The sequence below is a fragment of the Ochotona curzoniae genome, unplaced genomic scaffold (genome assembly GCF_017591425.1).
Source record: "Ochotona curzoniae isolate NIBS_2020 unplaced genomic scaffold, NIBS_Ocur_1.0 scaffold_4701, whole genome shotgun sequence".
In the NCBI taxonomy this organism is placed as follows: domain Eukaryota; kingdom Metazoa; phylum Chordata; class Mammalia; order Lagomorpha; family Ochotonidae; genus Ochotona; species Ochotona curzoniae.
The window spans coordinates 77,706,290-77,718,687 of record NW_024467122.1 but is presented as its reverse complement, the minus strand read 5'-3'; the positions used below and the strand labels follow the sequence as shown (position 1 = coordinate 77,718,687).

At 46.4% G+C, this 12,398-nt stretch overlaps 1 protein-coding gene across 1 annotated transcript in view; it reads left to right on the top strand.

Moving 5' to 3' along the window:
• EFL1 (elongation factor like GTPase 1) overlaps positions 1–12,398 on the top strand; it is a 123,148-nt gene that overhangs the window by 28,320 nt on the left and 82,430 nt on the right. Inside the window, exons 8-12 of the mRNA XM_040968595.1 lie at positions 2,564–2,687; positions 4,591–4,667; positions 5,280–5,416; positions 6,599–6,721; positions 9,522–9,621. Of these exons, the coding sequence (XP_040824529.1) occupies positions 2,564–2,687; positions 4,591–4,667; positions 5,280–5,416; positions 6,599–6,721; positions 9,522–9,621 (561 nt within the window). The remainder of the gene's footprint in view (positions 1–2,563; positions 2,688–4,590; positions 4,668–5,279; positions 5,417–6,598; positions 6,722–9,521; positions 9,622–12,398) is intronic.

Genomic DNA, 12,398 nt, shown 5'->3' with positions numbered 1-12,398 from the left:
TGCAGAGTGAAGGTCTCCTGGCTCTGCAGGAAGAGAGAGGCCCTGGGCCCTGCTCAGCGTGCTGAGGACTCCTCCATACTGATCCTGGCAGCAGGCAGTGCCACAGAGCCCACTTCTTCTTCAAAGCTCAGGAATTGTGCCCAGAAGGTGGGACCTTTGCCTGCACTTCACTGGATGGGTACTGGGGAGCCAAGGCAGAGGCCGGAAGTGCCCCCTTTGGCATTCACCTGTTGGGAAAGCTGCCGAAGTCTGCAGGTCTGGGAAGTGGGACAGTAATTTCTGGAGAGAAAGCGTCCCTCCTTCAACATGGAAAGGGGGGAAAAATGCATACACACATATATAGATAATGTAAGCCTCATGGAAACTAAAATCTTGAAACATTTTGAAACACACTGATAGCTCAGCCTCTGCTAACTGGACCTGTGGGATCCAGTGGGAGATACAGCTTACAGTAACAGGCTACTGGGCACCTGCTGGACCTTCTGAGCACTAGCTCCTGCTCTCAGCAGCCTGTGATGGTGTCCCTTGGATTTTGAGGGGTTTTATTTTTCTTTTTTAAGATTTATTTATTTTAATTGGAAAGGCAGATCAGACTTACCGAGAGAAGGAAAAATAGAAAGGCCTTCCCTCCACTGGTTCACTCCCCAGGTGACCACAGTGGCCAGAGCTGTTCTGATCCAAAGCCAGGAGCTTCTTCTGGTCTCCCATGCCGGTGCAGGCTCCCAGGGCTTTGGGCCATCCTCGAATGCTTTCATAGGCCACAGGTAGGGAGCTGGATGAGAAGCAGGGCCGCCGGGATTAGAACTAGTGCCCGTATGGGATCCTGGTGCTTGCAAGGTGAGGACTTTAGCCACTAGGCTGTGGGATTTAAGTTTTCAACTCAGGTCTTGTTGGTAAATACCAAAGACCATTAATTACTGGGTTCATGGCAAGGATATGTTTAGTTTTTAAACATTTGAACAATTGCCAGCCATTTTCCAGAGTAACTGTACCATTCTGCATTCCCAGCAACAGTGTTCGGGAATTCCTATTACCACACATCCTCGCTAGCTGGATGTGGTCCATGTTCAGGATGTTGGCCATTTCTGTTAGGCATGCAGTACAGCCCATCGTTGTTTCAATTTACATCTCCCTGATGACGTAGGAAGCAGAGTATATTTTCACATGCTTAATTCCAATCTGTGTATCTTCCCTGTTGAGGTGACTGTTAAGGTCTTTGGCCTGTTTTGTTAGTTTATTTCCTGGTTGGGCTTTAAGAGTTTTTGTGTGTTCTGGATCCGGTCCTTTCCCTGGTGTGCGTTTTGCTGTATGCTCTCCCATTCTCGTGAGAGCATCTCACACAGGTCAGACGTTTTTCCTTTACACAAGTGCTACTTACTCTTCTTTCATGAATTATGCCTTTGGGATTCTGTCGAAAAAGTCCTTACCATACCCCAAATCAGCTAGGTATTTTCCTAAATTCTTCCGTGGCTTAGTATTTTATGGTTGTGTTTGTGATCTGTTTTCTGTTATTTTTGTCAGTGTCTGGACTAATTTTTACAGTTCGTTTGTTCCGGATTTGTTGGAAAGACTGCCTTTGTTCCTTTGTGTTGTCTTCGCCTTTTCGTCAGAGGTCAGGTGGCTGTTTATGTGGGTCTGGTTTTGAGCTCTGTCTTCTGATTGATTGATCTTCTTGTCATTCTTTCATCATTTCTGCGTAGTGTTGACTGTCGGGGCTTTATCGTAAATTGAAGATGGAGTTTGTTAGTCCCTCCAATTTTATTCTTCTCTTTCAACATTGAGTTGGCTCTTCTGGGTCTTTTGCCTCTTTATGCTTTAAAGTCAGTTTATGAATATTTATAAAATACCTTGATTTTTTGAATTTTTTTTAATTGAACTACACTAACTCTGTGGGTCAACTGGAGGAGAACTTTGTATTATTATTATTATTATATTATTATTAGTGTATCTTTACACTGTTGTCTTTCTTACCTAGGAACATGGGCTGTCTTCATTTTTTTAGCTTCTTTTTGATTTCTTTAATCAGATGAATCTCATATGTAACTTTTTTTTTCAACCCCAGTATTTTATTTTGGGGCTTACTGCAATGGTAGAGTTTTAAATTTCAGATTCCACTTGTTGATTTTTCTAATATTTAGTAAAGTGGTTGGTATTTGTGTATTTGCTTTGAATCTAATTTTATTATAATATTGTTTATCTGTTTTTATAGTACCTTTGTTGATTCTTTTTGGATTTTCTTTTTCTGTTAACTTGTGCTCTCAATGTGATGTTGTTGTTTTATCTTGTTTTACACACTTAAAATAAGAAAAGTAACTGTTGTTTGGTTTCTAATTCAGATCAGTGTAGACATTGTTGGACAGGAACATGGGTTTTGGAGCCAAGTTGCTTGGATTTGAATCCCAGTTTTTCTTCCTACTGATGTGGTGTCTTGGTGCTTCCATGTCCTTTGTGAAATGAAGATGGATGAAGTTCAATAACACAAGCCACAAATTTTGAACAGTAACCTGAGAAGCATTTTAATTGTTAGCTACACTCACACTTTCTGTTGTTGTCTTTCTTTCAGAATTGAGCATTTTGCCAAAATCTATAGCCAAAAAATTGGCATCAAAAAGGAGGTTCTTTTGAAAACCTTGTGGGGAAATTACTATATCAACATGAAGGCTAAGAAGATTATGAAGGCTGACCAGGTAAGGTGGTACTTGTTCTTTCTGGTTTTTGCTCACATTGTTGCCCCATCAACACTGTTACTAAAACACCTGTAGTAAATGTAGTTCAGCTTCACTTCATGTGGCTGAGTCTTAAGGGAGGTTTTTTTTTCTTCTTTTTTTAAACCATTTGTAAGTGGGAAAGGCTTGCAGACCTTACAGAGGAGTATTGTTTACATTGAGAATTGTTAACCCTGCTATTGTTTACCTATTTTTTTAAGAGAACTCAAAATCTTGGAACCTGGACACTTGATGATTGCTATTCCACATTGCATGTTTTGCACCCTTTGCTGTAAGGGGATCACAGGTGGTCTGTGCTGTCATGCTAGCCTCCTTGGGGGCCTCGTCCCTGTGCCCGCTGCTCAGCATGGGATGCCGCTGGGGAGGAGTGGGTACTCCCTGCGGCCCCGTGCTCCCCCGTGAGGGGCGGTTTAGGATGGCTGAGACGTACAGCCCCAGGGGAGACCTGCCTTGAAACTTTAGTGTTTTTTTTCAAGATAAAATTCAGTATATTCTAAGTTTGTTCTTTGTGGAAGATGCTCACACATGTAAAGCCGTGGGAAAGATACAGTCCCTGTTAGTGGTACAGTTTTAGTTTCTTTCCTTCTTTTGGGGTAGATATTCATGCTGCTTAGATAATGCAGCTGCCTCTTTGCCTAATGTTCTATCAGGAGCATCTTCCTTTGCCACCGGAAGCTTTTGATAAACAGTGTTTAAAAGGGAATAGGTATCATTACAGGGGAGAGAGCATGGCTGGAGAGTGAACTCTGAATCACCTCAAAGGCATTGCTGTCATTTCGTGAAGGAGTCCAAGCCAGCTTTGGAGGACTGTCCCTGTGACATTATCTGCACCCTGGTATTACTCAGTTTTATGAGAGTGCCATTGATCTGTAATCACTCTTCTAACATATTGGACATAGTTTTTCTTTCAGATGTTTTCCCATTGTAAGCGAAGTTAGGATGGCTGTCTTTACCCATGAGGTTTTATGTTGTCATGCTGATGACATGACTGAGCCAGGTGTCGAAAGAGAAAGGAGGAGAGACAGAGAGAGATCTTTCATCGGCTTGTTCCCTCCCCAGCTGGCTCCCACAGTGAGGGCTAGAGCAGGCTGAGGCCAAAAACGGGAGCTCAATGCAGGTCTGCAGGGATGATGGGGACCCAGGGGGACCCTACTGCTTTCCCACGCACCTTAGCAGCAAACTGGATCAGAAACAGAGTAGCTAGGAGGCCAGGATTGCACCAGCCCATTTTTCTCCCTAAATTTACATATCCTTGTGAACATTTTTTCATATGCTTAACAACATTCTGTGTTGTCTTCGGCACGCTTCAGGGCCTAGTCCACAGGACTCGCCTGCACATGCAGATTGAGAGTCATTTATTTGATGGTAGTGGTGGAGAACCACGGCTGTCGTCCTTCCAGGAGTCTGTTGTTGTTAAGATCTGTGTATTTTACTTGGAAGAGTTACGGAGAGGAAGAGGTCTTCTGTCCCCTGGTTCACCCCCCGGTGGCTACAATGGCTGGAGCTGGGCTGATTAGAAGCCAGGAACCTGCAACTTCTTCAGGGTCTCCCATGTGGATGCGGGATCCCAAGGCCTAGGACCGTCCTCTGCTGCTTTCCTAGGCCATAAGCCAGGAACTAGATGGGTAGTGGAGCAGCTGGGACAAGAACCAATGCCCAGGTTGATGATTAGTTAGATGTGCCACTGTGCCAGCCCGGGCCTCTTATTTTTAAAGTCATTGGCTCCCTAAAGAAGGGAATTAGAGGTTACTGATTGAATACATGTTTCTGAGTAGAAATAAGTCATCGTGTCAATAAAATGTGAAGAATGAATATGCAACTGCTTTGTGTGTTAAGGGACTTAAGCACATCTATTTTTGTACAGGCCAAAGGGAAGAAGCCTTTGTTTGTACAGTTGATCCTGGAAAATATATGGAGCTTGTATGATGCTGTCTTGAAAAAGTAAGGCCGTTGTAGAATTGTTTCTCTTTGGGCAGTGTCGTTTGCCTCCCTGTGCACGTTGATGAGACACGCTTTAGACAGACAAGAGGAGCAGAGCCCTTCCCGATGAGCTGATTACGGAACCCAGACCCGTGTGCAGGAGGAGGGCCAGAGGTGCTGGGGTAAAAGGGTGAAAGGGGGAGAGAGGCTGGACCTTCGCCCGAATCACAGGCTCAGTTCAAAACCAGCATTTGTAGGAGACACAAGGCTTGCCATCTAGGATCACGAGCGGGTTGCTGGGGAAATAATTTGCCCGTTCCAATAGGAAAGAAAGCTTGCTTTGGTCAGCTTGCCTTCTCAGTTATTCCAGCAGTGCAGATGACTTCCACCCCAGTCGGCACCCTTGCTGAAGGAGCTGGTTGAATGGTGCTCCCGGCAGGTCTTTAGCAAGGGCTCCTTGCGGGCACAGCTTGAGGAGCGCTCTGCTGCGACGGGATCTTCAGTCATTTTCAGCATTTGGGGGGAAAAAAAAATAGTACCGTAGGGAAAAATGTGTCCAACAGTGTTGTTTTCTCCCATACTCACTCATATCTGTATGCCTTCTTTCCCCCTCCAACCTTGTGCTTCCTGTAGAGACAAAGAAAAAATTGATAAAATAGTGACTTCTTTAGGATTAAAAATCGGCGCACGAGAGGCACGACATTCCGATCCTAAAGTCCAGATCAACGCCATCTGCAGCCAGTGGCTTCCCATATCTCACGCTGTTCTCGGTATCCTTTGCCGTGGTGGCCTTTGATGGGACAACAGAGAGCACAGTGGTCACCACCAGGGAGTCCCCTGGGGACGAAAACTCCCTCTCCAAATACATCTGCAGTGCTTAATTGTTGTTCTACCATCAAACCGTCTTCAGTGCGTAAGCGCTTACAGTATCAGTTTGATAAGAGTTAATGCTAGATCTAAGAATATTCTTTTTATTTTTATACTTTTTTTTTTAAGGTTTATTTGTTTTTATTGGAAAGCTAGATCCGATTTACAGAGAAAGAGAGAAAGATCTTCCATCTGCTGGCTCACTCCCCAGATGGCTGCAGTGGCTGAAGCTGAGCTGATCCGAAGCCAGGGGCCAGGAGCTTCTTTCCGGGTCTCCCACGCAGGTGCAGGGTCCCAAGGCTTTGGGCCGTCCTCTGCTGCTTTCCCAGGCCACAAGCAGGGAGCTGGATGGGAAATGGAGCACCTAGGATGTGAACCAGTGCACATATGGGATACAGGCAATTGATTGTAGAGGATTAACCAATGGAGCCATGGAACTAGCCCCAAGAATGTGCTTTTAGAAAGACTTTTAGTTTAGTAATCCGTCAAAACGTACAGGGTCACACTTCTACACAAGCAGCTAATTTTGTTGTTTGTGTTAGATCACTGTTTCGTTTTAGGGGCACGGATCTCGAATTTGCTGAACCCCCTGGTCTGCTTTTGTCCTGATGTTCTTGTCAGCTGGATCCTGGCTGCTCTTTAGGAAGTAGAAGAACTCCCTGGAATTGTGCTTGAAGATGCATTGCATAAAATAAGATTGCTTCGCAGCATGGGCATTTTCTGTATAGATGTACATTGATGCCCAAGAATTTCCTAGTGTTTAGAATGTTTCTCATTTGCTTGAAGAGGCAGAGAGAAATGGAGATCTAGACAGAGAAATCGGATTTCTCCCCCAAATGCCTCTCAGTGGCAGTGACCGGGACTCCGTTCCTCGAGCCATCACCTGCTGCCTGCCAGGGTGCACATTACCAGGACGTGGAAGGGGGAGTTAGGACAGGGCCCAAACCCAGGTGGCCCTGGTGACCTGGTGGGCTTTTGAGTGCCTACCCGAACGCCTGTCCCGGTCCTTGGCATGTGTACACGGAACCGTCATTTTGGTGGCGGGCTGCAGTTCAAGGTTTTGAGTCCTTAACATCAGACATCAGCTATGGTGTGTCAGAAGCTTCCTAGTCCTCTTGACATCTCGGCCGAGAGAGTGGAGAAGCTGATGTGTGCAGGATCACAGACGTTTGAGTCTCTGCCGCCGGAAACGCAAGCGCTGAAAGCAGGTGAGGCGTGCACGCACACGTCGGGGTTCAACGTGCACGCACACGGCGGGGTTCAGCGTGCACGCACACGTCGGGGTTCAGCGTCGCTATCCCCAATGCTGCATACAGTTTGATTGTTGCTGCATCCATTTTGCCCAGCCACTGGGGTGGGAGCTCCAAGGCTCTGCGTGTCCTTCCCGCTGCCCTGTTCTCACTTCATGACTGTGTGCTCTGCCCCCCTGAGCCGCCCTGTCCCCACCAGAACTGTGTCATTGAGAGCATGGGACAGCGTTACAGAGGCTGTGCTGCACACAGAAGCCTGAGCGTTCTCCCTGGCAGAGGGGAGCTCCCCTTCTGGGTTCTAGGCTCTGCAAAACTCACCTGCTTGCATTTGCATTCTCTGGTTTTATTCCTCCTACCCTCATGGAATAATTTGTAGCACTTGGCCCCCCAAAACCACTTTCCTGCTGTTCTCAGGCTCACTGTAGTACACTTTATAATTGTGGCAGCTCTTAATCCTTATTTGACTGGGAGTGTGCCAGGTGGTCACTCCTAACTCCTAGGAAGACTCATTTCTCAGTCTCCCACATGCTTCCTCTCTTCTCCCTGCCTGCTTCTTCTGTCTCTTCTTTCGTTTCCGCCCTTTCTCCCTGCTTCTGCCTTCAGCCTGTCCCAGGGCAGGCTCAGCCTTTGGCCCTCCTTTTCCCGATGATCTGCAGGCAGGCCCCTCTCAAGTCTTCTCCAATCTCAAGGCTTTTGAGTGACAGCTGTCTCTAGACCTCACTGATTTCTGAACTCCACACTCCGTCCGGTTTGCGTCTCTCCACGCAGCCGTCCCCACAGCCTTCTGCCTGACGGAGCATCTGGTCTTAACCTGCTGCTGTCATTCGCATTGCAGCCGCCTCCATGCAGTGATTTGCTCGGGTCGGGGACCTTGGAGTCATTTGTGGCTGTTGTTCATCTCCCGTCCCTGCACCTGGTTCATCTACTAGCTCTGTTTATTCTTTGAAATACATTCCTAACTCGCCTATTTCCCAGCATTCCCTGTCTTGCTGTCTGGCCCAACCAGCCAGCGTCTCCCGCCTGGGTACTGTAAGTGTCCCCACTGGTGGCCCTGCCACCACTTCATTTCCCTTTTGTGTCTTCCCACCCCTGCGGCCAGGAGACACTTTTGTAATTGAGTCAGGGTGTTTCACTTTGTTCCTCCAGACCTTCCAGAGGCTTCCCGGGCTTACTAAGCAGTGAGTGGAAACCTCCAGTGTATGTTAAGCAAAATATTGATGTGCTGATGTGAAATCATGGCAATAAATTGTGAATATGAAATACAGGAGAATTAACTTTTTGTAATACAGAATATTTTTTTAAATAGTTTTTTTTTCTTAAATTGGAAAGTCAGATATACAGAGAGGAGGAGAGATAGAAAGATCTTCCATCTATTGATTCGCTCTCCAAGCAGCTGCAGAGGCCAGAGCTGAGCCTGACCGAAGTCAAGAGCCCAGGGCCTGCTCCGGGTCTCCCACATGGGTGCTTTCAGGCCGTCCTCGACTGCTTTCCCAGGCCACAGGTGGGGAGCTGGATGGGAAGCAGGGCTGCCAGGACTAGAATCGGCCCCCCTATGGGATCCTGGCACCTTCAAAGCGAGGACTTTAGCTGCTAGGCTACCGTGCTGGGCCTTTTAAAATAGTTTTTGATGAATGTGCTGTGCTTGTGCTTATGTCGGGTCCGGCATAGTATTTTATCACCTGTGTTCAGCATACGTGGTTAAATCAGGCAACTCGCTTTTCCATTTTCTTATTTTTCTGTAGTGCTTAATTAATTTGTGAGAACTTCTATTACTATCAGGATACAGTATTTTTGGCTTTTATTAATCTGAAAGTTTTGTTATGTATGTGGGATTAGAAGAGCTGTTGGTTTTTATTAACAAACTACTTGGTTAGCTGTTGGCTTTTGCTGACTCCTTCTGCCCCTTCACTGGATAGCAGGGCTTGTCGCGAGTGCTGAACCCTGATCCATAGCTGTGCTTCTGGTGCAGGAGCCCCTGTCCCCCGCCCCGTCCCCACTGTTCCCCTCCCGTCCCCTCATCTCCCTGTTCCTCTCCCATCCCCCGCTCCCCTCCCATCCCGGGTACCTCTCCCATCCCCCCCATCCCCCTGTTCTCCTCCCCGTCCCCCCGTCCTGTCAGTTTTGCTCTTGTTCCTTATTTCTGATAACTCAGCTTGCTCTGGACTCTGCCTTTCTTTCCTAGCAGTTTTATGCTTTTCTAATTGGAGCTTTTATCATAACTTTAAAAGATTTATTATTTTTTTTAGATTAGAAAGTCAGATTTACAGAGAGAAGAGACAGAAAGATCTTTCGTCCGCTAATTCGCTCCCCAAATGGCTGCAACGGCTAGAGCTGAACTGATCCAAAGCCATGAGCCAGGAGCTTCTACTGGGTCTCCCACATGGATTCAGGGTCCCATCCTAGACTGTCAGCCCAGGCCATAAACAGGGACCTGGATGGGAAGCCGGGACACAAATCAGTGCCCATATGGGATCCTAGCACATGGAAGATGAGAACTTTGGCCACTTGGCTACCGTACTGGGCCCTTATGTTAAATCCCTTTAATAGAGTTAGCTATTGGGGGTTGGGATTACTATTTACTTCTGGCTGCAGTGTAGTTCAGTAAACTCATTTCTTCATTAAAAAAAAATGCATAGACTTTTAATGGACTGAGATGGTGCTATCTATCAGAATTGCTTTCCAGAAATATGTTTTGTTTTATTTTGTTGTGTTTTAATACTGAAAGCAGTGGTGACATTTTAAATTCCTGTTTGTTCAGCTTTTATGCAGTGTGGAAGTGAGGACGATGCTCCGGTGATTATCTTTGTTTCCAAAATGTTTGCAGTTGATGCTAAGGCCCTGCCGCAGAACAAACCGAGGTGAGGCGAGGGGAGCCGGGGGCTGGCCGGCGGGGATGGGGGCGTGGTGGTCGGCTTGTGGCGGGGTGGCACGGGCAATGCCGTCCCTCTTGGTTCCACAGTCGCCATCGAGCCACCCCGAGGGGTTGCGCAGTGGTGTGTGCCTGTCACGTGACGCCTTTGCTAAGATCGTCGGAGTCAGCTGGGGGTGTTGACGTGAGCTGAGGGTAATTGGAAGAGTGGTAGCGGTAGTCATCGCGGCAGTCAGCATTCATGGAATGAGCATGCGTGCTAGACTAAGCCTCTGTCTCCCTCCTAGGAGAAGGTGTGTGTGTGTGTGTGAGAGAGAGAGAGTTGACTGAGGCCTTGGAGATCACTGGCCTGTGAAATAACCCTGACCCATCTTAGTGGATTTCTGGCCCAGCCTGATCTGACACCCAGATCACTTTCCAACTGGATGATTTTTTTTTTCCCCCTCTGTTTTTCTGGTATTCCGCATTGTTACCTAAACTAACCCAGATCTTTCATTGCGCATTCCTTCTTCTTGGAAGGTTTTTTTTTTTTTCTTCCAGTGATGATTGGACATAGAAAGCTTCAATAACTTTTTATCTTGAGGTTCGGTGAAAAAAGGCGTCGATGAAACATGAATGAACGAGTGTGTGAGTGAAGGAATGTATAGGTCAGTGAATTAGGGGATGGTGGCATAAGCGAATGAGTAGTTCAATGTGGGACTGTGTATGTGGACTCCTCCCAGCTGATGTCCCAGTGCTGTGTGTAGCAGAGACTTATCAATGTTTTGGGAGATTAGATGGTTTCCACTCCTGGAAGTATTTTTAAGATTCTAGTAGAATCCTATGAAATATTACAGAATTTGGAGATTTGATTCTTGGGATCCTGATGTATATGCTCGGACCATTACAATTCCCACATACCTCTCTTTATTTTCTTGCTGAAGAATGGGAATGTTGTATTACATACTGTGGCATTTGTGTAGCATTTTTCTTCAAGATGTACTATTTGCTTTCCTAGCTTTAGTATATTTTTGGTAGTACAATTAACCATTCCATTGGGTTGTTTTTTTATTTTATTTTGCTCCTTTATTCAACCAGTTTCAGGCTTAGTGGTTGTTCTGTGATAATATATATCTTGGTTATATTCATTTCCTGGCTAATAATATTTTTAACACAAATTTTGATCTTTTTAGAATTGGGAGAGAGAGGCCACTGAGAGTTAGTTTGATGGCATTCTTATCTCTACTGTTTGAATTTATCGTAGCGAGAACTGCGGAATAGCATTTTCCTTTAGGATTGGCTAAAGAAAGATGGGGAAAGGGTCCTCATGAAAGCTTCAAGATTTTTCCTTGGCTTAATGTAAAGACTGTCCATTTTTGTTGTAAAAAGGTTGTGTAGAATGGGGGAATCAGTCTTTCTTATGTGTTCCTGTGTTCTGGCCCATTTTCCATGCACTCCCGTGTCCTACTGGCCTGTTTCTCATATGTTCCCGTGTTCTCCTGGCCTATTATTTCATGTGTTCCCATGTTCTGCTGGCCTAGTCCCTGCATGTTCCTGTGTTCTCCTGGCCTGGTTCACACTGAGCGTAACACTCAGGGGCGGCTACAATTTATTATCCTGTAATATCCGCTTGTCTCACCACGGGTTGTGCCACCGCATTCACAGGTTCTGCCATGGGAAGATTTCACGTTGCAGTTTGACTTGTGAGAAAGCAGGCGAGCTTAGAGTGAAACAAGCCATGAGCTAGTGGCCAACCAGGCTGCCTGCCCCTTTCTCTAACAGGAGCCTTTGCATTTGCCATTCCGGACCCGAGTTTATCAGGCCAGGTCGTTGAAACATCCCCTGGTTGTTGGAAGTGGCGTTGTGTCACGGGCGGTTTCCAGGCCATCCGCCTGCTCCTCTGCCCTGAGGCTTGTGCTTATTTTAGAAATCAACTTGTAATAACATGACACGGGTCTTCAAATGCATGCCACTGTTTCATTGCCTGCTTCCCATCACCTCAGCGACCTGGGGGTGTGCTTAGCTGTGCTGCCCACTGCAGCCAGCCCCTCCAGCAGCCCTCTCCCCAACACTGTTCTGCCCCGATGAGCTTCAGGGGTCAGTGCGTGACCGTTCTCCAGGGACCTCTGTCGGCATGCTTTTAAATTCCTCCCTCATCCTTTCTCTCAAATTCGTCTCCCAACCTGACATTGTTCTTTAATTTTTTTTTTTTAATTGGAAAGACACAGGAAAAGATAAAGATGTATTCCATTTGGTGGCTTACTTCCCAAATTCCTGGGGCAAGTAGTTGTACGGCAGGCCAAAACATGGAGTCAGGAAGTCTGTGGTGGGGTACATGGGTGATAGCACCCAGGTATGTGAGCAGACACCTGCTGTCTCCCGTGTTGTGCCTTAATGAGAAACTGGCTCGGAAACGGAGGCAAAACTTGAACTGGGATATGCCAGTGTCGGACGTGGGCGTCCCAAGCGGCTGCCTACGCTGTGCCGTGTCCCCTCCCCCAGCTTGGCATCTGAATCTCTGGTTAATACTCTTCCTGTCTTCTGCATTTCTGGCATTTAATGACTAGTGTCCCTTCAGGAGGTATCATCTCTGGTTAAGTTGTAACCTAAATGACATATAGCCTCTATTTTCTTATAAATAAATTCTTATTATTATCAATCCCTGGATACCCAGTGGATATCTCACATACTTTTTTTTAAAAGATTTATTTATTTTTATCAGAAAGTCAGATATACAGAGAGGAGAGACAGAGAGGAAGATCCTCCATCCACTGCTTCATTCTCCAG